Here is a 21,213-nt window from a genome sequence, read left to right on the forward strand (position 1 = left end):
CTTTCTTAGCAGAGGTTTCATGTTTAGTGTTTGGTTGGTAGTCTTCAAAGCTTGCAGTGGTTTCTTGCTCTTGGTGTTCGCGGCGTGTGTTAACTTTGAGAAGTTTTGCTTTGCTCCTTGTCCCCGCCTTCATGATCTGTTTATATATGATCGTCTTTTGAAGGATTCTAGTTAGACGTAATGAGACGCATCAGTCGTCGTCGTCGCATCTGGGAGTTTGTTTGAGTCTCTATGAACTTCTATGAGTGCTCTTTGCTTGTCGGATTATGATGTCCTTGTTCTCGAGAGATTGGCTCTCACCATGATAGGAGGAGGTAGGTGTTATCTACGGATTGGTCGTGGGCGGCCGTGATAAACCGCATACGCAAGTGTTTCAGAAGAAGAAGTTTCTCGGCTATTTTTGGTTCTTCCATATTTAAGGTTCCGCCTTGTTATCTCTGTTTTTGTTTAAGAAGTCGTCCTCTTTCGATTTGGGTTCGATATTATCTGTTTGTATTTCTAGTTCAATTTATAGTTTCCCTTAGATAGGACTTAGTTTCTGGGGATTTCTTTTTCCTTCGGCAGTTGACTCTGGAGACTTCTAGTTGTCCGCCGGCTTAAGCGTCCCTCTTTTGGGTATATGTAATCTACCTTTGGTTCCAAAACAAGTTCTAATAAAATTGAAGATGACCAAAAAAAGCTTTATATATTATATTTTGTCATTTTTTTTACTATTTTATATTTTTTTATTCATGGGGGAAAAGCAAAACCTGCTCCCCGCTTGTTTTCTCAACTTGCTCCATCAGTTATAATTAAACTTTCATTTTGTTTAAAACTTTGAGTACTAATTAATTAATTATATACATACTTGACATCTTCTCTATAATAACTGTGCTTTTAGAATCTTTATTTGCTACTGTATATAATAACTCCTAGTATCAAATAGTTCTCTTTTTGGAGAGTGTACACATGGAAGTATAATCAAAGACGTGTAATCGTTTTTATTTTCTTATTTACTTTACATACACCCTTTCTTTTTCCAAATTTCTTGGGTTATCGAATTATAAAAACAAGTAAATAACAAAGTCAGCGGCGAAAATTCAACTCATATGCATAAATAACTCATTAATTTTTTTTTTGTCAACTCTACTTGGTCCCTTATTATTGGCTCGTAAGAATAATAATTAGTGCTAATTTCTGATAGTTTCTCTCAACATTAAAACGTTGACTTCTCTTACCACTTCTCAAGACATGAAATTGCTCCAAAAAAAAAATAAAAAAAAAAGGAAAGAATATATTTATCTCTCGCTGTAGAATATGAGAATCTCCGTCCTTGGGGATATTTTTTTTCACAACAGTACACCCACGCAGCCTGGAAGTGAGAGAAACAGAGACAGTCTTGTTCTGTTCTGAAATACTTTTTATAAAAAAGTAGTAGTACTATTAATTAAAGGGTCTTTTTTTCCCGATGCGTATACGAGATAACGATGCCCCAAAAATTGATTTTAAAAAAAAAAAAATTTGATTGGGGGTGATTTGCGTGGAAGAGGTACCTTTACCTTACTTCTTCACCAGGGACATACCCATCAAAGAGACATCTTTACAGCTCTCTTTTCCCTGAGATTTGGGGAGGGTGTTTCAACTGTTTCTTCTTCTGTCTCTCAGACAACACCAACTAATCTATCTTTTTTAGGACAGTTTCTTTCTTTCCTTCTTTCTTCCAAGAATCTTCAATTAAAAAGGATAAACATTTAAAACCCTATTTCAAGAATCTTCCGAGAATCTGGCGTCTTTCTTTTTTTTATGTGAGTTTTCGTTTCAAAGGTCTCATCTTTACTTCGTTTTTTCGTTATGCAAGAATCAGATTAGTTTTAGTGTTAAAAGAAGATTCCTTCTTTGATTGGGGTTAAATCAGTGTGTATCTTAACCCACAAGGGATTAGGGTATTTTTAACCAACTTGTAAGAATCAACAACAGCCTAATAATTAAAAAAAAAAAAAAGTTTGGGGCTTTTCACTACTCTTGATTATCTCAGTTTCTTTACAGAGATTTTTGCTTGATTTGATTCTCCTCCTGAAATGTGTTTATTTTGTTCCATCTTAATTTGTTAGTGGAAATGGATGTTTTGTGTTTTTCAGATGTGGCTTCATTGATTTGAGTGAGAGCCATGGAAAACAATTCTCTTCCTTTGGATCCGGCTATGGATTCTTCTTTCATGGACGGATTACTTCTAGAAGGTTGTTGGTTAGAGACAACAGATGCTGCTTCCGAGTTGTTTAATTTTAGTCCTTCAACCTCTGTTACCCCTTTTGATCCTTCTTCCTTCATGTGGTCTCCAACGCAACAAGACACAGCTGCTGCAGCTATCTGTTCATCTAGTAGCTTATCTCAGACGATGTACGGTCAAGATTGTGCAGAAAGATCGAGTCTTGAGGATCAAGGGAGAGATCTCACTAGCTTTAACAGACGCTGGTGGATTGGACCAAGTGGTCATGGCTCTTCGGTTATGGAGAGATTGGTTCAAGCTGTGGCTCACATTAAAGATTACACAAGTGAGAGAGGCTCTCTTATTCAGCTGTGGGTGCCTGTTGATAGAGGTGGTAAGAGGGTTTTAACCACAAAGGAACAACCTTTTAGCCATGATCCAATGTGCCAAAGGCTTGCTCATTACAGAGAGATCTCTGTGAATTATCAGTTCTCTACTGAACAGGAGGATTCAGGTTCCAATTCCAACGACTTGGTTGGTTTGCCTGGAAGGGTTTTCTTGGAGAAGGTTCCTGAGTGGACTCCTGATGTGAGGTTTTTCAAGAACGAGGAGTATCCGAGAGTCCAACATGCTCAAGACTGCGATGTTCGAGGCACTTTAGCTATTCCTGTGTTTGAACAAGGTAGTCAGAATTGCTTAGGTGTTATTGAGGTTGTTATGACCACACAAATGGTTAAGTTGAGCCCTGACCTTGAAAGCATCTGCAGAGCACTTCAGGTTTTGCTTCTTTTGCTTTCTCTCCTTTTATCTTTGAAATAAGCTTTCTTGGAACCTTTTAAGTATTGTTTATTTTCTTCACAGGCAGTTGATCTAAGGAGCACAGGAGTTCCGATACCGCCTTCTCTAAAGGTAAAAGTTTCTAAAAATGTGCGGCGTTTTGTTTATCTTCCTTGCATTTTGATAACAAGAAGCCAAATCATTCTTGAATCAGGGACCTGACTTCTCTTACCAGGCTGCATTACCTGAAATCAGAAACCTCTTGAGATGTGCTTGTGAGACGCATAAACTACCATTAGCTCAAACATGGGTCTCTTGTCTCAAACAAAGCAAAACCGGTTGCCGTCACAACGATGAGAACTATATTCATTGTGTATCCACAATCGATGATGCTTGCTATGTTGGTGATCCTACAGTCCGTGAATTCCATGAAGCTTGCTCTGAGCATCATCTCTTGAAAGGTCAAGGAGTTGTAGGAGAAGCGTTTTTGACCAATGGTCCTTGCTTTTCATCTGATGTCTCTAGCTATAAGAAATCTGAGTACCCTCTCTCTCACCACGCCACTATGTTTGGCTTACATGGTACAGTCGCGATACGCTTACGCTGTATCCACACAGGCTCAGCTGATTTCGTCTTGGAGTTCTTTTTGCCTAAAAATTGCCGGGATATTGAGGAACAGAGGAAAATGTTGAATGCTCTTTCGACTATAATGGCGCATGTTCCGAGAAGCTTAAGGACAGTCACGGAGAAGGAACTAGAAGAAGAAGGAAATCCAATGGCGAGAGAGGTCATAGAGAGAGGAGTGACACTGCCAAAGATAGAGAATACGTCTGAAGTACAAGAGAGTAATAGTAACCCTCAAAAGGCTGGATTAGTATTTGATGGAGGAACAACAGAGATGGGTGAGCTAGGCTCTGACTATGGCAAAGGTTTGAGTGTGAATGAGAAAAGCACTTTCTCTAGTGCTACTGGTGGTTTCAGTCGAATAACTGAGAAGAAACGAACAAAAGCTGAAAAAAACATAACTTTGGATGTTCTTCGCCAGTATTTCGCAGGGAGTCTCAAAGATGCTGCCAAGAGTATTGGTGGTAAGTAAAACATTTACATCCCAGTTCTTGAATTTTCAGTTCTGTTATTGATGTTGTAAATTTGTTTCAGTTTGTCCAACGACACTGAAGAGAATATGCCGGCAGCATGGGATACAAAGATGGCCATCAAGAAAGATCAAGAAAGTTGGTCATTCACTACAAAAGATCCAACGAGTCATTGACTCGGTTGAAGGTGTTTCTGGTCATCATCTACCTATAGGCTCCTTCTACGCAAATTTCCCTAATCTAGCTTCTTCACCAGAAGCATCATCATTACAACAACAACAATCCAAGAGGACGACGTTCTTGTTTTCTTCAAACTCACAGCCTACAAAATCCCCTGGTTCCTCGTGTAGTTACAGCTCGAGCTGCTCCAGTGAAACACAAGTTAACAAGGAAGATCCTACAGATAAGACTAGACAAGAGGCAATGACTCTCTCAAGATCTTTTAAAGAAAGGCAGACCACCACACACTTATCACCATCAACATCATCACAAGAGGATGATTTACTGAGGATAAAGGTAACCTATGAGGAGGAGAAGATCCGGTTTAGAATGCGAAACTCGCATAGGTTAAACGATCTATTGTGGGAAATAGCGAAACGGTTTAGTATAGAAGATGTGAGCAGATATGATTTGAAATACTTAGATGAAGACAATGAATGGGTTTTGTTGAGATGTGACGACGATGTAGATGAGTGTGTAGATGTTTGCAGATCTTTCCCGGGACAAACAATTAAGCTTTTGCTTCAGCTCTCTTCTCAATATCTTTCAGAACGTTCTTCTGCCAGTGGATGCCCTTCATGACATGAAGATGAAGAGACAAAGATTACATATAATATAGTCTGTGTTGTGTAAGCATATAGGTTTTCATTTTACTATTTTGAAGATTATTAGGTGGTGCAAGAAAGAGAAAACGTGTAAAGAGCCTTTTCTTCTAGAAAAGAATTATTGAAGTTTTCTACTTTACTACTTTTGTAATGTGTAGTTGGTTTGCAAATGTAGATACACAATTTTTATTTACTTCACTTCCTTAACTTGTGTTTTTAGATACATTGCAATCGTAAGGAACTAAGGAAGAAAATAATACAGGGCTAAAAAATTGTCAATTAGCTTTTTAATAACCAAAAATGACAATTGCTTTGGCTATACATACGGGTATTCTCAAGAGAAACATTAGAAAAAATAAGATTAAATTTTATTTTTTTGCAAAATATAAATTATATGGCTATATTTTGACTCATAGTGTACAACAAATATTTCACTAAGTCCATATACTACCAGAGAATAAAGATTAAATTTTGTTTTTGTTTTTAAAGGTGGTTCGTCTGTATATAGTGTGTATAGTATCTGACTGATCCGAAAAAACTCTTTGACTATCCGTTTCGACCGGTTCTACGGCCGTGTGATGAATCATTTCCACGAACCCGGTTAGTATCAGAACCACTGCTCCGTTTACGTCTCTCTTCTTTGGGTTGGTCTCTGATAGTCCTTACGATTTCTAGTTCTCTGAGCACATCATCCATTGGCGGTCGGTTTTTGGGATCAGCCTCAAGACACCGTAGAATGAGCTCGGCGGTTTTGACCACAGCCAAAAGTGGATACTTGTGCTCGAGCCTTGGGTCCATCATTTTCTGAAGCTTCTTCTTCTGGGTCAGCACCGGTTTAGCCCATTCCACAAGATTCTGTTGTGCAGATGGTCGGTTTGGGTCTAGTGCTCTTAAACCGGTTAAGAGCTCTAGTAGTACCACCCCAAACCCGTAAACATCACTCCGCACATATAGATGACCTATATAAACATTAATTAAAACATGCCTTCTTATCAACCGACAAAAGAAAGAAAAGACATGTTTTAAATATATTTTGCACGTTTATTTTTACCTGTAGCCATGTACTCGGGAGCTGCATAACCACGTGTGCCCACGACACGCGTGGTTACGTGGGAGAATCCATTAATTGGACCTAGTTTAGCTAGTCCGAAGTCAGAAAGCTTGGCGTGGAAGTTCTGAAAAAGACGGACGGCAAGAACTGTTACTAGAAAGAAAAAAAAGGACAATCTTCTTCTAGAAACAGCTAGCAAGCTGTCTTGTTATATAAACGTGGGAAGGAGCTAGAGTTATGAAAGACGACACCGTACGGAATCAAGAAGAATATTGGAAGCCTTGAAGTCTCTGTAGATAACACTCTTTTCCGAGTTATGCAAAAAGGTAAGTCCTTGAGCTGCTTCAATGGCTATCTTCAAACGTGTATCCCAAGGTAATGCCTCTGCTCCTTCTGCATTGACATTCATGCATACATCTTTATATAGATGTATAAGATAAGATATATTATAATGGATTGATGATTGAGTAGAATTATACTTGCGAAGAGGTGATTTTCAAGGCTTCCTTTAGGCAAATACTCATAGACCAAAAGGAACTGATTCTCTTCCCAGCAGTATCCCAAGAGCTTCACCAAATTTGGATGATGAAACTTCCCTAAGAATCTCACTTCACACTGAAATTTTACAATACAAAAAATCTCACGTTATCAATTATATTCAATACGACCGTTTCAAACTAATCGATGTTTTACATTTCACTGTTTTATATTTTACTATAGTTAGATATTTCGCATATAAATTCGTAACTCTTCCTTGTCGAAAACCAAGTCAAGAATCAAGATTACTTGTTTTTTCTTTTTTTCATTCATAAAGATATTAGTTTCATATTTTATATTCTATCTTTACGATATATGGTCGTGAATCTTCACGCAGGAGACACGTACATAAGAGAAGAAGATATACTTCACGCGCGCAATAGAAAGAAACATCCAACCATATCGATGAAGATCTATTTCATTGACTAATGATACTATGTATATGTATGTATTGTTTCTTTCCGATTGACTAATAAATGTAGCAACGTAATTAACTCCCTTGACTTCGTCTTCTTCTTTTTTTGCTAAATGTCAAGTTGACCTCTTCGTCCTTTAGGTTTACTAAGTAAATGATAAATAACAAGTAGTGTATACTTTCCAAGTTCCCAACTAAATAAATACGTTCGAATTCTAGCGACACCGTCGGTGATACAACGTTAATCAATTCTAAGTAAAAAATGGTCTAACATATCAGAAAAATAAATTTTACTTATATTATATAGTTTGAAAAGAAAAAAGAAAATCATAAACACTAGTTGAGAAAATGACAAGTAGCAAGCTTAAATGTAACAAGAAGATGTTTAACGAGTATCATGTAATTTTGTTTTTTTAACCCAAGTTTTGTGCTTACATCTTTTTTGGCGTCTTGTGTTTACATATTTTAAAGTAAAAAACATGTTAGTAAATTCGCTAAATTGACCCTGACGTCTACTACTTTCGTCATTAAATTCATCGTTATGTTTAAAATTTTCCTAATTTGCACATAAACATACTATTTCAATGCACATATAAATATGACATTCCTTATTTTGAAGAAACTGACTAACTGAGACATAATTAGGATCTTTTAATGATTTGATTTTTACCTTAATTAGAATCTTGTAACGCAATTAAAATACATATAAAAAAAAAGGAAAGATTAGAGTTTACTTGCCTGCCATTCATGTAAGCCTTGCTCACTATCAGGGTTTGATTTCTTAACGGCGACTGGTATTCCGACGCCGGCTCTAGACGGAGCTAAGGTCTTGTCATCCACCCATCCTTTGAAGACTTGTCCGAATCCACCTTCTCCGATCACAGATTCTGGTCGGAAATTCTTGGTCGCCGTCTTAAGCTCAACTAATGTAAACATCTTTAGATTTGGCGTCACTATCTTCCCGCTCGGTGGCACTGCTTTTTTACCTATACCTAATACATTTTTCTCTGCCGCCGGCTTTGATGGCTGATCGTCGTCGGGTCTACTCCTCTCCTGCGGTTTTTCACGAGGTGGGTGTGAGTTCTCGACGGATCTTGTCCTCTGCTGTGGTTTTTCACGAGGTGGTGTAGCGGCGGATCTCGTTCTATTTCCTGTTTCCGGCATCGGAACCTTGGGATTTAACGCCGGCATCGCCACTAGTGCCGGAGGAAGCTTTTTGTTCTCTGGATGTTGCTGCCCATGTCTCACTATATATATATATCAACCACACACGATCTTGTTAGATTGAAACTTTATCTCAAGAAAAGAAAAACTATGTGATATTTTAAGTTAGGTTAATTCAAGAACTGCAAGAAACTTATGAATCATTAGAAATAAGTCAATAACCAATCAAACAAACGAAAAAAATAATAGATCTAAGATGTTTGGATTTGCCAATATAACGAAAGAAGAAAAAAAGAGAGATGTGTGTATGAATGAACCTGGGAGGGGTTTGGTGGGGATAGGGCTCTGTTCCTGTTGAACAGTGGAAGATCCAGAGCCAAGGCAGATGTTCCCCATTAAGACCAAACAGAGCTCTTGACTTAATTTACTCTGTTGTTTTCTCTGTTTTGAGTAATCTTTGCTTCACCCTTTATGATACATAAACTTTAGAGAGAACTTAACTGTCCACCCCTTCTTAGTTTCTTTTCTGGGGATTTTGATTGAAAGATGGGAGGAAGAAGCTGAGAAATAGAGAGGAAAGACCAAGCCAAATAAACTCTTTCTTTGGGGGGAAATGTATATTGTTAATTTATTATATATTATTATTATTAGTTTTATAAAAGGTTGTGTGTATGAAAGAAAAGGTCGTGAATCGTGATTATTATTTGATTGGGTGATGGCTTGATGCTGAAATATATATATATATATATATATATATATTTATTACCAAAAATTTCAACGTTAAATTAGTCCATGATTCAGACACATTTTCTCATTTCATACACAACCATGTTCATCTCGAGTTTTAATAGTTTCATCATTTGTAAAGCTTCTTTTTCAATATATTTTATTTCCGGTTCGTAAAAGATAACAATTTTTTTTTTACTTTGCATTTATAATTTCCTACTAATTTACTTGCTTGCATATGTCAAGTCTTTCTTAATAACTTTTGTCCAGGGTCAAATGGAATTTTGTCGTTATAAGAGAGAGATACCTATACATCATGTGAAAGTGTGATACCACATTTCAACGCGCTGCTCACTCACTCATCGGATGGCAGATCGAAATCAATCTGCATTTATATCATAAACTATAGAATGAATCAGAAACTTTTAATTCATTAAATTGTTTACAAGAAACAAAAATTGTATATATATCGTACTTTTTATGTAATCAACTCACAGTAGAGTTATATTTCTTTTTTTATTATGTACAATTTTTAGTATAGTGATTCTTCTCGTACTTCTTTTTCTTGGCAATATCCAGTTCACATTTGTGTCACATGGACTAAGGACTATACTCTATAGTGATCATATGCGTCACCTCAATGACGTAACAACTTGAGTAAAACTCACCAAAATTCAGAAAACGAGTGGGATACTTAGTAAACAAACAGATTTAAGATAATTAGTAAACAAAAATAAAGGAAACAAATTTCTTTGTTTCTATATGTGGAAAATAATATATTATTAGTAAAAATACTAGAAAGACAGATTAGATGAAACATTTTCAGCTATCTGAAAAAAATATATATATCAAATTTAGAGAAGAAACACAAAGTAGTAAATGACAAATCTAAAAGCAAATCTCTATTGTCATTATGTCATATACTGTATCATTATTTGAAAAAGCTTGAAGAAAATATCAGTGGGAAGAGGTCAAGCACGAGGATGGCGGGTCCGAGTATAATAGTGACAGCATATGGAAAAACTTTAATTCAAAAATATACATTTACACGAGGATAAGCTTCCGAGGGTCAAAAGTATGTGGTCAGGTATCTTAATTCTTAAGATCTTTTGTTTCCCTAAACATTTACATATGTGGATACAATTATGAGCAAGACAAGATAAGTTGATAGATTGACAGTTATTGTTAGCATAGAATGAACAAAAGTGATTAACGATGATTGATTTGCACAGTTGTGTGGCTTTCTTCTTTCACACAGACGCTATCGGTAACCGTTTGAGTTAAGTTTCTGATTTAATGCATATAATGATGGTACACTACAAGTCTATGCAACCAATGAATAAGAGAGGGTTTCAAATTGCTTTTAATTATATTTTCGTTTCTTTAAACTTATCTTCTGAAGAGATCACGTAGAAAACGTGGGGAGATGTTATTTTATTCTTCTTCAATTATGTGAATATAGATGTTAATTAGTATGCGACTATGTGTAAATCGGATTAATTAGAATGTAATGCAAGTTGACATAAACTATATATTCGACGTCCGCGTAGAGTCACCACCTAATTGCATTTTAGATTTCACTTTCTCTACTTGTAAGAAAATTTCAAACGACTTCGTGCTTGACTATATTATCTGTATCTTGTATGCCCTCTTGTATGTCACATTCTTAACCTACTCTCTGAAATCTTTTTTAAAAATTTGAACATATATTTAGAAAATTATTGTACTTAAATCTAATATACGGTTCTCTTTTGATAAACAAATCTAACACACTTGAAAAATTATTAATTGTGTACTCATATCGGCATATGTACATAAGGATTCGAACTTCTTGCATATTAGGGAAAAAATTATAAAAGAAATTTAAAATCCTTGAGAAAAATATTAAAAGCTTAAAACAGTTTTCAAATAATTCCAATAAAATGTTTGTATATTAAATGTCTAAATCTATGCAACGATGCGATTTGAATTTATGAATTTTCTAGCGATCAATTAACTAGATCATATGACATGATTTCAATTTATGATATTCTTTTGTAAATTTAATATTTTAAAAATTTTTAAAATCTGTGAGAAAAGAAAAACAATTTAGAAACTTGTATATATGCTAAATCTACCCAACAATGCGAAAACAAATCGAATTTTGAAATCTCTAACGATTAAATAACTTGGTTGAATGACAAGATACAAAATCCAGTTAGTTTTCACAGAAATTTATTATTCAAGTTTATACAATTTACAATTTGAAAAGCTTAAAAAGAAAAAAAAAAGAAAAAAAAAAAAAACTTGAATGAAAAGGACTAAAATTTGACCTCTTTTGATGGGCTGGATTTTGTTTTTCTTGGGCTTTGTAAGATGGTGTGACCGTGTGAGCACACACGATCTATATATTCTCTAATCTCGACAAAGCAGTACTCCACAGTCCGGCGTTTGGAATCGAAGGATCTGGAAATGCGTAGCTGAGGCGATAGACTTGGCATAGGCCAATCACAATAGATAGAATCTGCTAAAACCCTAAATAGCTTCACCGCCGTTTGTTATTCTTTCTCTGCGCCGTGTTCTCTATAATCTCAGGTGAAGGCTTCTTTGATTTGAACTTTGTTTTCCTAAAAAATCTTTTAAGATTTATCTCTATCTTCCGCTGTTTCCCTTCTATCGTGAACCATAGATGAGGCAGGGGGCTGACCAGAATTAGTCAGGATTTAATGGGTTTTCTTTATTGTAATTGAGTTGTTTGATTTATTTAGGTGATAAGGATCAAAATGGAGCTCAGTTCAGAAAAGGTAAATGGGAAATCTGCGAAAACTGCTGCTAAAATCGAAAAGGTAAGTTTACTCCTTCATTCAGCTCTGTGGGGATCTTGTTTGTCCCTTTTTCCGCTGCTTCGTGAAAATGAAAGAAGCTGTTGTGTATCTCTGTTTTGACGTTGAGCAACTGTTTTAAATCTTCTTTTCTTGATAGGTCGCTCGTCGTTTTGAATTTTTAGTTATTGTGTTGTGATGTGGTTGTGTTTTTTGTGTTGTGGCTCTTGCCTGCTGAGGCAGGTTACTTGGAGACTGATGGTCTAGAGAAGACATGGCGAGTCAAGCAGACAGATATTGCTAATGAAGTAGATTTACTCAGCTCAAGAAACCAATATGACATTGTGCTCCCAGGTAAATGCACAATAGCTTCCTCTGCCATATCTTTTGTATGCAAATTTTATAATTTGGTTTAGTCTCTGTGATATATACCCTCTCGACAATGTTAGCTTCTAATTCATTTTGTTCCTTACAAACTTCATTTCACTGAACATATGTAGATTTTGGCCCTTACAAACTTGATTTCACTGCAAGTGGTCGACATATGATAGCTGGTGGTCGCAAAGGCCACCTTGCTCTAGTAGACATGATGAGTATGAACCTAATTAAAGAGATTCAGGTCTGTTTTTTTTTGTTTTATGTTAATCTCTTTATCAGTGTTTGTTATTTGTAAGATTTGGTTCGGTTCTCAACACATCTTGATGATACCTGCAGGTAAAAGAAACAGTCTGTGATGTTGCGTTCCTGCACAATGAGCAATTCTTTGCAGCTGCCCAGAAGAAGTATGTATTATCAATGCTAATAAACATCACCTACCGTAAGCCTTGTGTTTTGTGTAAACATTTATACCACTTCTATTCTATTTAAAAATTTTAAATTTCAAAAAACAATTTTTAAAAAAATAAGAGACCAAAAATTAGAACTTACTATTGGAGGAGAAAATTTTAACTAATAGATCATGAGTTCTTATTTACAAAACATTACACAATTAATTCTTAAAAAAATTCAAACAGTATATAAGTACCCCAATATATGAACCCCTCATTAATCTTGCTCTTAGTTGGCGAAGATTTGACGAAAAGAAACGACAAAACAACAAATCTAGCGTCGAAAAAAGTTGCAACCAAAAATTAGGTCAAATTCAACAACTCACTCGTGAAATACGAAGAAACTAAATAAGAGAATCGTAAATTCAGAGCCATCGCGCATGAAGTTTGCATCTTTCTCTGTGTGTTCTCTCATTTGTGAATTGTGATAAAACCTAAAAAATGAGAAGAGAAGAAGCACGAGGACTGTATTTATAAACTGATCTTTTGTAGTTTGGGATTCAAATTTCCTTTTTAAAAAAAACTCTTTTGTGTTGTTTACTTTTGTATGCATGCACATGTATATATGTGTATTAACGACCCAACAATAATATTGTATGTATGTACCTATATATATTATTTTTGAACGTAAGAGTTCAGTTTTTTTAGATTTTACAAAGCACCATTTACTTCATCAAGCCCAAAACAAAAAAAAAAATCTCTTCATCGGTTCACCCGACCAAATCCCATTGAAAAAGCTGACTAAAACAAAAACCCCTGGAAAAAAGCACAAACATATCGCGGCCTTAGGAAGGAACCTTCTGTTTCTAGCAGAGGTTATTCATTTAAAATGATGACTCATAAAATTTAGTAACTCTGTTTTGTTGTATCCCCTCGTGAACGGTCGGAGTCCGTAGACTTGCGGGCCGCTCTTCGAGTTTCATGAGATTTGCTCTGAGCGGCTATGTACTCAAATGCCACCACAACATCTCCTATTTTCGGTCGGTAATTCGCTTCTTCCTTAAGGCACATCTCGGTTATAGCAATCGCGTAGCTAAGACACCTCTTCGAGTACTTTCCCCGTAGCAAGGGATCAACTAGTTGTCCAAATTTCTTAGGGTCCTTGAGGTATGGTCGCGCCTGCATAAACACATAACAAGAAGGTAAGAAAAGATTTTTGAGTTGCGGTAAAATCCGGTTTTTCAACTGTTTGGATTACTACTTACCCACGTAACAAGGTACTGCTCTCCGTTTGGTTTACTCAAATCAATAGCTTTCCTGCCGGAGATCAGCTCAAGCAACACTACACCGAAGCTATAGATATCCGATTTAATGGTTAATCTCCCGCTCATTGCGTATTCTGGAGCACAGTATCCGTAAGTGCCCATGATCCGAGTCGACACATGTGTCCTGTTTCCCACAGGACCAACCTTGGCGAGTCCAAAATCAGAAAGCTTGACGCTAAAGTCTTTATCTAACAAAATGTTTGCTGATTTCAAATCTCGGTAAATCACGGATGGGCTTATTTTACAGTGGAGATACTCAATCCCTCTAGCTGCACCAACCGCTATCTTCATCCGAGTGTTCCAGCTTAGCGGAGTCTGATCAGGCTCAAGATCTAATTCAAACAACAACAACAAGAAGAGAGGTTTATTAGTAACAAGAAGATGAGAACTCTTTGAATTTGGTGGGGGGATTTGGAAAGGATGCTTTACCAAAAAGGTGATCTTCTAAGCTACCCATTGGCATGTATTCATAAACGAGAAGTCTCTGAGCACCAGAAGTGCAGTAACCGATTAAAGTTACTAGATTTGGATGATAGAAGACGCTGAGCATACAGACCTCTACTATGAATTCTTGATTCCCTTGATGTCCACCCGGGTTTAACTGCTTGATCGCCACCACCTACTCAATCAATATTCCCATCAGATTTCTTATAACATTTTCAGATTTCTTAAGAAAAAAAAAATTATGATTGAAGACAGAGTTCGTGAGTTTACTCACTTGTCCTGAATCTAAACGTCCCTTGTAAACACTCCCAAAGCCTCCTTTTCCGATCATATTCACCTCCCTAAAATTCTTAGTGGCGGCAGCTAACTCCTTGAACGTGAAACTCCGAGCGCCACCACCCGGTTTATCGCTGTTCACTTTCCCATTAACTGGCCAAAACCCAAAATTCAAAAACATTAATTAATTTGTTTTCATCAACGTTTCAAAGAATGTCTTTAAATAGTCATCAGAATTGTTCAAACCTAAAATGCCAGATTTAGACCCTGTTCCTCTTGAACCGCTTCTTGTCTTAACTGCATGCAAGAGAATCACAAATGAGTAGGGAAACAAAACAAAAGAAAAAAAAACTGGAGAGGTTCAAAATAAAAAAACAGAGAAAAAAACAATTTCAAAACCTGAGGAATAATCGGTTAGGTCGGAAAGGGTATCAATGTTGATTTTCATGTCCTTGGTTTGGGTGGTGAGACAAGAGAAACACCTCATCTTTTTTTTTTTTTTTGTTAAATAAATAATTTCGTGATATGATGGTATTGATGAACGTAAATACAACAACACTGGTGGACGAAATGGATTCAGAGAAGGAGCTGGTTTGAGATGATGTCCAACATTATCATCAAACCTAGCTCCCGGAGAACCCTCACACACGAAACAGAACCAAAAGTTCAAAAAAAAAAACCCTAGGATTCTTGTAATAACAAGAAAGAAAAAGAAAGAACGTAACCTAAGATTTGTTTCTTGGATTATAAAATGGGAAAGAGAGAAAGAGAGAGATCAGAGTCTTTCTCTTTCTTTCTCTATAATTCCAAAAAAAACAAAATGATCAGTAAATGATTCGTTAGGAAGAATCTGAATTGGAGACACCGAACTAAATTTACAGAAATGGCCTTTTGAATGGTGAAAAATGGTTTCTTTATATATACTAAAAGAGGAAGAAACAGGCTTTTTTACTCTTCTCTTCGAGAGAAATTATTAAAATGAGTGGTGAGAGCTATATAGCCTATAGCAACTGTGAAAATATTTTGAGGGCAACGGAAGCGAAATTAAAGGAGCCAATGAGATCCTAATTTTGGAACTGCGGGTCGTTTCGTCCTTCCTTCCTTCTGTTGTTTTTCTTGTTTATTATTCAAACGTTTGTTTTATTTTTCTGTTGGAATTTGAACTAATATATGTAACGTATAAGATGTAAGACTATTAAAGAGACACGGTTTCTTTTACCAAAAAAGAAAAAAGAGACACGGTTTAAATTTAAACAAAAAAAAAATCGAGTGTTCAAATTTTTTACATATTAACACTCACAATAAACATTGTTCACTTAATTACTTTTGACTTTGAATATGTATCCCACAACAAAACAAACACTATGAATGCCTCTTTTTTTTTGGTTAAATTTTATAATATAAATGCATTATGTTGGTGGAGTTTGATAAACTTATCTCCATTAATGTAATCCATATAATTCACAAACTAAACCTATACCTAGAGTAGAAACATTTGATAAGTAGTATTTGAATAATTCTGATAACCAAATGGCAAATGGGCTTCCACTCCTCTCACTAAAATACTCAAAAATAAAACTTGTTTAAGAAGAAAAACAAACAGATTTGGACCTCATCAATCAAAAACATCCAACGACGATGTCCACTTCCATCGTCGACGAGCCATCGGCCAACGAGGAAACTTGTCCATTGTTGTTTCCATTAACGTCGTTGCCAGATCCATTGACTTTGAGCTGCCTGGCTCTAGTTTCGAGGCTGGACCACTTAGCCTTATCTCTAGTCTCCAAAAGATACCGCTCTCTCGTAATTTCCCCTGAGCTCTACAAGACGCGATCGCTATTGGGTCGTACCGACGAGTGCCACTACGTATGCTTAAGCACCAAGACCTACCCAACCTCTCGTTGGTTCATCCTCCGACGAGAAAATACTAAGACCTACCTAGAAAACGCCGCAGCAGAGGACCTGGTCCCTGTCCTTTCTTTCCCCACTCAGCTACCCGAGCTGTCTTCTTTCGTGGCTCTGGAATGGGGGATCTATGTCATCGGTGGATTAACAAACGACAGTAGAACGTCCGATGTCTTGCTTCTGGATTGTCGGACTAACACGTGGCGCCACGCCCCTTCTATGGGAGTGGCTCGAGCTTCCGCAGCCGCTGGCGTCGTTGGTGGGAAGATATATGTGTTTGGAGGATGCGAGAGGTTTGATTGTTCGAACTGGGCAGAGGTATTTGATCCAAAGACTCAAACTTGGGATGTTTTGGTGCCAATGCCTGATCGGAATGAAGGTGATAATCTGATCCGTGAGACCCTAGTGATCGAAGAGAAGGTTTACGCAGTGACTCTGTGGGACGGAAGCTTCTACTACTCGCCCCGTGAAGGTAAATGGGGAAGATAGAAGAAGCCAGAAACTCAAAGTTATTATTGTGTGATTGAGAAAGTGTTGTACAGTTGTGATAAGTTTGGGAGTTTAGTTTGGCGTGACTCTGAGGAATTGGAGTGGAAGGAAGTGAAAGGCTTGAAGGCTCTACGGTTGAACTTTCCTAGCTCTGCCTCCTTCCGATCCTCTGCAAACGAAAGGTGTGTCAGTAAGCTGAGCAGTTTTGGTGTCAACATTGTGGTCTCCTCTGTTAGGGCTACGTTTGATGTTTGGTGGGATGTTTGGTGTACCGAGATTTCGTTGGAAAAACGTGAGGAGGAAGGTGAGATTTGGGGAACTATTGAGTCAGAAGCTGTGACTGTAGTCGATCATGTTCCTTCTGGTCGCGTTCCGGTTGAGGTTCTGTGTTCTGTTACTGTCTATGTCTAAATTGATCAACGACAGAACTTGTTTGGTCTAGTTTTGATATCACTTTTTATTTCTGTTTGTGTATGTTTGCACCAATGAATACAACAAAGGGATATAAATCTTCTTCTTGTTATTATTACTTATCACAGATTCTCGCAAGACTAAACCAAACGTATATGATGTACAATCCTTTCATAAGGATGAAACCAAAAGTCAAATGCACATTCATAACTCTAATTTGAAGGACTAGAAAAATTGTACAGATTTTATATATTCATACATCTTGACTCTTGTGAGTACTCTTATCGGTTGTCTTGTTTACCCTAAAAAAATCTGAAAGTTGCAACAATCTGTACAGACTTTCCCTATATTTTCAACCTAGTACCAAGAATCACAAGCCTCTCTGCCTCTTCTTCTTTCTCCTATCAGTAAAGCTTTCAAGATTAGTAGATATTACTTATTAGAGTTGTAATGCCAAATCCGGATGCTGCGATGAACCTGCTTGATTGTTAGTGCCCGGTGAGTTTGGTGAGACGAGCCTAGCGTTAAGATCCGGTGGCAACTGCTGAAACTCCTGTTTAATGTTCGGAGACAAGCCTTGTTGCGAGACATCTGTTTCAAGCATCTGGTTTGGTTTGTTGTTAAATCCGCTGAAACCATGGACTAGAAGACCATTGCTCTTGGTTTCTTGATTCAATACGTGAGCAGCTGGTTCAGACTCTTTGCTCTCATGTGAAGAATGTTGTTTGTTTCCTATGATGGAGCTTGAGACAGAGGTTGTGGGCGACATGATTCCGCTTGGATGACGATGATCATCAGACACAAAGTCGCTTGAACACTTTTGCTTGGACATTAAGATTTGCTGTTGAGGAGTACTCTCAGGAGGAGCTTCTGGGTTCTCCCCAACCCACCCACGACCAAACTCGGTTCCAGTTGGTAACATTGTTTCAATTCTTTTATTGGCAAATCTCCAAGCAACAGGACCAAGGTTCGCTGCATATCGTGCTAGGCTCCTAGCGTACCCATATTCAGTTCTCAACCCAACCTGATCAAATAAGAAAACAATGGTCAGATTCTTTGTTTCTTAAAACAAAGGAGACTTTTTTTTATAAAAGTAGCTAACACATACTGGAGTTAACTGTTTTAAATCATCTTCAAGCATTGTAAAAACCGCATCTTCTTGCAAGGAAGCAGAGATCTGGTTGTAGGTATCTCGCCTGTTCTCATCGACATTTTTCATCCCATACTTATTGACGGCCTTCACAACAGAAGCTACAGAAAAAAAGTTTTATGTCAAGAACAAAGTATACGCAAAGTGGGACTCTGAAGAAGGTAGTATTAGAAAAGGAAGATCTTTACGTGGAAACTCCTTATCCCAATCAATCAAGAAGCCATTTTGATTCTCATTAGTATGGTTGATTCTAACGCAGCTTTCTGCTTGACGTAATCCATAAGGAGGATTTTTCCTTAGACTGTAAGAACCGGATAATCTAGAGCTATCTCCAGCTGCATCAGCTAAAATTTCAGAAGTCGTGCTGCGGTCAAACAAAGATTGCTCAAGCTGTTTCTTAAGGCCTGAGCCTGGAGGACGGCCTCTTTTGACCACTTTAGGTTGTTGCGACAGTGACACTTGTTCTTCTCCATCACTTTCTTGTCTCAAATTTCCAAAGTCCTTTTTAGCCAACTCAAGCATAGCTCGTGCCTGTTATACCCATCGATATACTACTATCAAGAGAACAGATAATAACAAACGGAAGCAAATTAGCAAGTTTATATAAGCCAAGGCAAACCTGTCTGAAGTATACTGTATCTGCTGAATTGTACTCCATTGCATTTGTACATATTAAAAACACGTCTTGCTGCAATAAATTGAGAGGGGATCAGAGACATTTACTCCTGACAATAAACAATAGTTTCAGACACAACCAGTTCACTTTTAACAGTATATTTGCACCATCTCATGGCTACAAAGTCACACTGTGGCTATCAAAATGTTAGATAGTTTAGTAGTAAGACTAAGAAACCCTTGAACGCTTGTCGGCAAACACAGATGTTGCACCTACCATCGAAATTATTGCACGAGACTTAACAATATGAAGAAAATCAAAACTATGAAAGATTAACACTCCACTTTAGAAAAAAACAGAGCAGGGATTTAAATTATACACAGCCAACTGATAGTGCAGTGAGAAGCAATGTGCTAGGTTCAATTGCGAGACTTGCCTCAAATTGTTCTAAGGTGGAGTATGCACCGGACTCTAATTTCTTCCGCAATGTGCTGAAATCCATCGGATTCTTGATAATCTCATAATAATCAGGAAGCTGTAAACAAAACTTTCACCAATAAGATAAAGGCAAAACAAAATGTTTCAACATCAACAAGCTTAAACAATAAAGAACAACACTTCACCTCCTCAGTATCAACTGGGTCAGAGTACACTCCATATGTATCCTTCCTTCAAGTATTTGTAAACCAACATCAATCAAAAAAAACCAAACCCAGAATTAAATCACAACAGTAGAGAAGGAAGCCAGAAAAAAATGGTGAACATACTTTTGAACTCTATCAAGGATGAACAAGAGCAACTTTTTGTCAGGCAAAGGTGTAGAAGAGGGGCCATACGACTCCACAAGTGACCCTCCTCCTGTCCACAAGTAAAATACCAAAATTTTATTTAATTAATTAATTAGTACAAACAAATTACAGGTTTCTGCCTTTTCATAAAAACATGAGAAAATAGGAAAATATAAATACTTAAGAGAATGTGTGTCGCTTTCGAAGCCTTTTCTCCCTGCAGGAATACAAAAAAACAGAGTATATCTATCATCAACCTCATGTTTAAAATAAATAAATAAAGATCCTAAACACAATAAAACAGATGTCTGTATTTATGACAACTTTCATGTCCGTCGTGAAAGTACAATTTTTTTAACTGATAGAGTTAGGAAAAGACAAAGTAAGAGAACTTGTCTTCAGACATGATTGTCTCTTCAGTGCAGAACCGTCTTTAATTTTTTTTTTGTTTTCTGATAACTATGAATTAATACTAGAATCAAAAAGAATAAAATATAATATTCTGAAAGAAAGAAAGATGAAACGCAAATCAAATCAGCCAACAACACCAAGATTTTTCTCGTCCATAGACAAACCAAAAAAATAAAAAAGGGAGAAAAAAAAAATACAGAAAAAGCTGAAATTATGAATTCCCATTTCCCACCAACAAAGAAAAAAAAGGAAATAGTCAAAACTCATCACTCAATAAACCTTATTTAAGCATCAACACGAACCTCAAATTAACGCGCCAAATTCTCAACCAAAAAAAAAACAAAACCCTAAATTAACAGTTTTTATTTTTTCCCAACTTCGATTTTATTTCCAAAAAGATTGTTTTTTTTAAATATATAATAACTAACCGTATTATCGTCAGATCCGTGACGGCGGGTGATTGAAGCATCGGTGTTAAAAACTCCGCCGCCGTCAGATTTGAAATCAGAAGAAGAATCGTGTGAGTTCAATCCGTGCAAAAGCCGATGCTTTTTGTCTCTCCGCTCATCGTCGTCGTCGTCAGAATTAGAATTTCGGCGATTTGATAGGGCGCCGCCGCCGGAATTAGGGTTTCTAAAACCGGATCTAAGCTCTTCTTCTTTTTGTTTAACATCGGGCTTTGTTTTCTGAAGAAGCAATTGTTGCTGTTGTTGTTTGATAGCTCGTTTTTGGAGATCGAGTAGAGATGGCCTACCTTTCTTCTTCTTCTTCGTCAATGTATTATTATTAGTATCAGCTGCTGCTGTTACCTCACCCATTCTCTCTCTCTCTCTCTCTCTCTCTCTCTCTCTCTCTCTCTTTCTCTTTCTCTATTCGCCTTCTCTCTCTCTAAACAGTCGTTTCGTTTTTATTCATTCCTTCTTTTTTTGGGTTTACACTTTTTTACACACTTCTACTACTACTACACGTGCGAGTGAGTGAGTGAGTTCGCACGTGCTGACCGAAACGTGGACACGGTTTACCCGTGCGCGCTTTTTGATACACGTGTTTTATACTG

At 37.0% G+C, this 21,213-nt stretch overlaps 5 protein-coding genes and 1 pseudogene across 7 annotated transcripts; 3 read left to right on the forward strand and 3 right to left on the reverse strand.

Moving 5' to 3' along the window:
• The first annotated feature begins 1,308 nt into the window (after window positions 1–1,308).
• On the forward strand, window positions 1,309–5,087 carry LOC104751529 (protein NLP5). Its single transcript, XM_010473482.3, has 5 exons — window positions 1,309–1,784; window positions 2,118–2,962; window positions 3,047–3,094; window positions 3,177–4,050; window positions 4,121–5,087. Exons 2-5 carry the CDS (start codon window positions 2,147–2,149, stop codon window positions 4,855–4,857), a joined length of 2,475 nt encoding a protein of 824 aa, XP_010471784.1. The 5' UTR covers window positions 1,309–1,784; window positions 2,118–2,146; the 3' UTR covers window positions 4,858–5,087.
• A 139-nt stretch (window positions 5,088–5,226) lies between these two features.
• LOC104751530 (putative serine/threonine-protein kinase PIX13) lies at window positions 5,227–8,881 on the reverse strand. Its single transcript, XM_010473484.3, has 6 exons — window positions 8,365–8,881; window positions 7,622–8,130; window positions 6,411–6,546; window positions 6,188–6,324; window positions 5,932–6,055; window positions 5,227–5,839 (listed from the first exon to the last, which is right to left on the reverse strand). Exons 1-6 carry the CDS (start codon window positions 8,441–8,443, stop codon window positions 5,427–5,429), a joined length of 1,398 nt encoding a protein of 465 aa, XP_010471786.1. The 5' UTR covers window positions 8,444–8,881; the 3' UTR covers window positions 5,227–5,426.
• Window positions 8,882–11,535: 2,654 nt separating this feature from the next.
• Window positions 11,536–12,494, forward strand: LOC109129536 (uncharacterized). The gene is made up of 4 exons (XM_019237816.2): window positions 11,536–11,598; window positions 11,760–11,928; window positions 12,075–12,193; window positions 12,289–12,494. Exons 1-4 carry the CDS (start codon window positions 11,536–11,538, stop codon window positions 12,439–12,441), a joined length of 504 nt encoding a protein of 167 aa, XP_019093361.2. The 3' UTR covers window positions 12,442–12,494.
• A 499-nt stretch (window positions 12,495–12,993) lies between these two features.
• On the reverse strand, window positions 12,994–15,522 carry LOC104751531 (putative serine/threonine-protein kinase PBL22). 2 transcript variants are annotated; one of them, XM_010473485.3, is made up of 6 exons: window positions 14,786–15,522; window positions 14,633–14,683; window positions 14,385–14,539; window positions 14,096–14,285; window positions 13,607–13,998; window positions 12,994–13,520 (listed from the first exon to the last, which is right to left on the reverse strand). In XM_010473485.3, the coding sequence occupies exons 1-6, from the start codon at window positions 14,871–14,873 to the stop codon at window positions 13,248–13,250; spliced, it is 1,149 nt and encodes a 382-aa protein (XP_010471787.1). In that variant the 5' UTR covers window positions 14,874–15,522; the 3' UTR covers window positions 12,994–13,247. The 2 variants fall into 2 exon arrangements, with proteins under 2 accessions (XP_010471787.1, XP_087349310.1); XM_087493184.1 differs by lacking the exons at window positions 14,385–14,539; window positions 14,633–14,683; window positions 14,786–15,522 and having other exon boundaries at window positions 14,096–14,301.
• A 451-nt stretch (window positions 15,523–15,973) lies between these two features.
• LOC104753875 (F-box/kelch-repeat protein At4g39580 pseudogene) lies at window positions 15,974–17,293 on the forward strand (annotated as a pseudogene). Its single transcript, XR_015585233.1, has one exon. The product of XR_015585233.1 is annotated as an F-box/kelch-repeat protein At4g39580 pseudogene (transcript).
• A 78-nt stretch (window positions 17,294–17,371) lies between these two features.
• Window positions 17,372–21,092, reverse strand: LOC104751532 (uncharacterized). Its single transcript, XM_010473486.3, has 9 exons — window positions 20,585–21,092; window positions 19,926–19,962; window positions 19,725–19,815; window positions 19,581–19,626; window positions 19,394–19,492; window positions 18,961–19,029; window positions 18,530–18,872; window positions 18,300–18,442; window positions 17,372–18,215 (listed from the first exon to the last, which is right to left on the reverse strand). The coding sequence occupies exons 1-9, from the start codon at window positions 20,972–20,974 to the stop codon at window positions 17,631–17,633; spliced, it is 1,803 nt and encodes a 600-aa protein (XP_010471788.1). The 5' UTR covers window positions 20,975–21,092; the 3' UTR covers window positions 17,372–17,630.
• Window positions 21,093–21,213: the final 121 nt, after the last annotated feature.

The sequence above is a fragment of the Camelina sativa genome, chromosome 16 (assembly GCF_030686135.1).
Source record: "Camelina sativa cultivar CO46 ecotype springtype chromosome 16, ASM3068613v1".
Classification (NCBI taxonomy): Eukaryota; Viridiplantae; Streptophyta; class Magnoliopsida; order Brassicales; family Brassicaceae; genus Camelina; species Camelina sativa.

What these genes read in the sequence shown, in the direction of transcription:
- LOC104751529 (XM_010473482.3), top strand. Translation starts at nt 2,147, where the DNA reads ATGGAAAACAATTCTCTTCCTTTGGATCCGGCTATGGATTCTTCTTTC. An exon ending in CGATACCGCCTTCTCTAAAG is followed by an intron (nt 3,095 to 3,176) that starts GTAAAAGTTTCT and finishes TTCTTGAATCAG; the next exon opens with GGACCTGACTTCTCTTACCA. An exon ending in TGCTGCCAAGAGTATTGGTG is followed by an intron (nt 4,051 to 4,120) that starts GTAAGTAAAACA and finishes AATTTGTTTCAG; the next exon opens with TTTGTCCAACGACACTGAAG.
- LOC104751530 (XM_010473484.3), bottom strand. Translation starts at nt 8,443, where the DNA reads ATGGGGAACATCTGCCTTGGCTCTGGATCTTCCACTGTTCAACAGGAA. An exon ending in TGAAAATCACCTCTTCGCAA is followed by an intron (nt 6,325 to 6,410) that starts GTATAATTCTAC and finishes ATGTCAATGCAG; the next exon opens with AAGGAGCAGAGGCATTACCT. An exon ending in TCCCGAGTACATGGCTACAG is followed by an intron (nt 5,840 to 5,931) that starts GTAAAAATAAAC and finishes ATGTTTATATAG; the next exon opens with GTCATCTATATGTGCGGAGT.
- LOC109129536 (XM_019237816.2), top strand. Translation starts at nt 11,536, where the DNA reads ATGGAGCTCAGTTCAGAAAAGGTAAATGGGAAATCTGCGAAAACTGCT. An exon ending in ATATGACATTGTGCTCCCAG is followed by an intron (nt 11,929 to 12,074) that starts GTAAATGCACAA and finishes GAACATATGTAG; the next exon opens with ATTTTGGCCCTTACAAACTT. An exon ending in ACCTAATTAAAGAGATTCAG is followed by an intron (nt 12,194 to 12,288) that starts GTCTGTTTTTTT and finishes TGATACCTGCAG; the next exon opens with GTAAAAGAAACAGTCTGTGA.
- LOC104751531 (XM_010473485.3), bottom strand. Translation starts at nt 14,873, where the DNA reads ATGAGGTGTTTCTCTTGTCTCACCACCCAAACCAAGGACATGAAAATC. An exon ending in CCTAACCGATTATTCCTCAG is followed by an intron (nt 14,684 to 14,785) that starts GTTTTGAAATTG and finishes TCTTGCATGCAG; the next exon opens with TTAAGACAAGAAGCGGTTCA. An exon ending in AGCAGTACCTTGTTACGTGG is followed by an intron (nt 13,521 to 13,606) that starts GTAAGTAGTAAT and finishes GTGTTTATGCAG; the next exon opens with GCGCGACCATACCTCAAGGA.
- LOC104751532 (XM_010473486.3), bottom strand. Translation starts at nt 20,974, where the DNA reads ATGGGTGAGGTAACAGCAGCAGCTGATACTAATAATAATACATTGACG. An exon ending in ATCCTTGATAGAGTTCAAAA is followed by an intron (nt 19,627 to 19,724) that starts GTATGTTCACCA and finishes AAATACTTGAAG; the next exon opens with GAAGGATACATATGGAGTGT. An exon ending in ATTTAAAACAGTTAACTCCA is followed by an intron (nt 18,216 to 18,299) that starts GTATGTGTTAGC and finishes TTATTTGATCAG; the next exon opens with GTTGGGTTGAGAACTGAATA.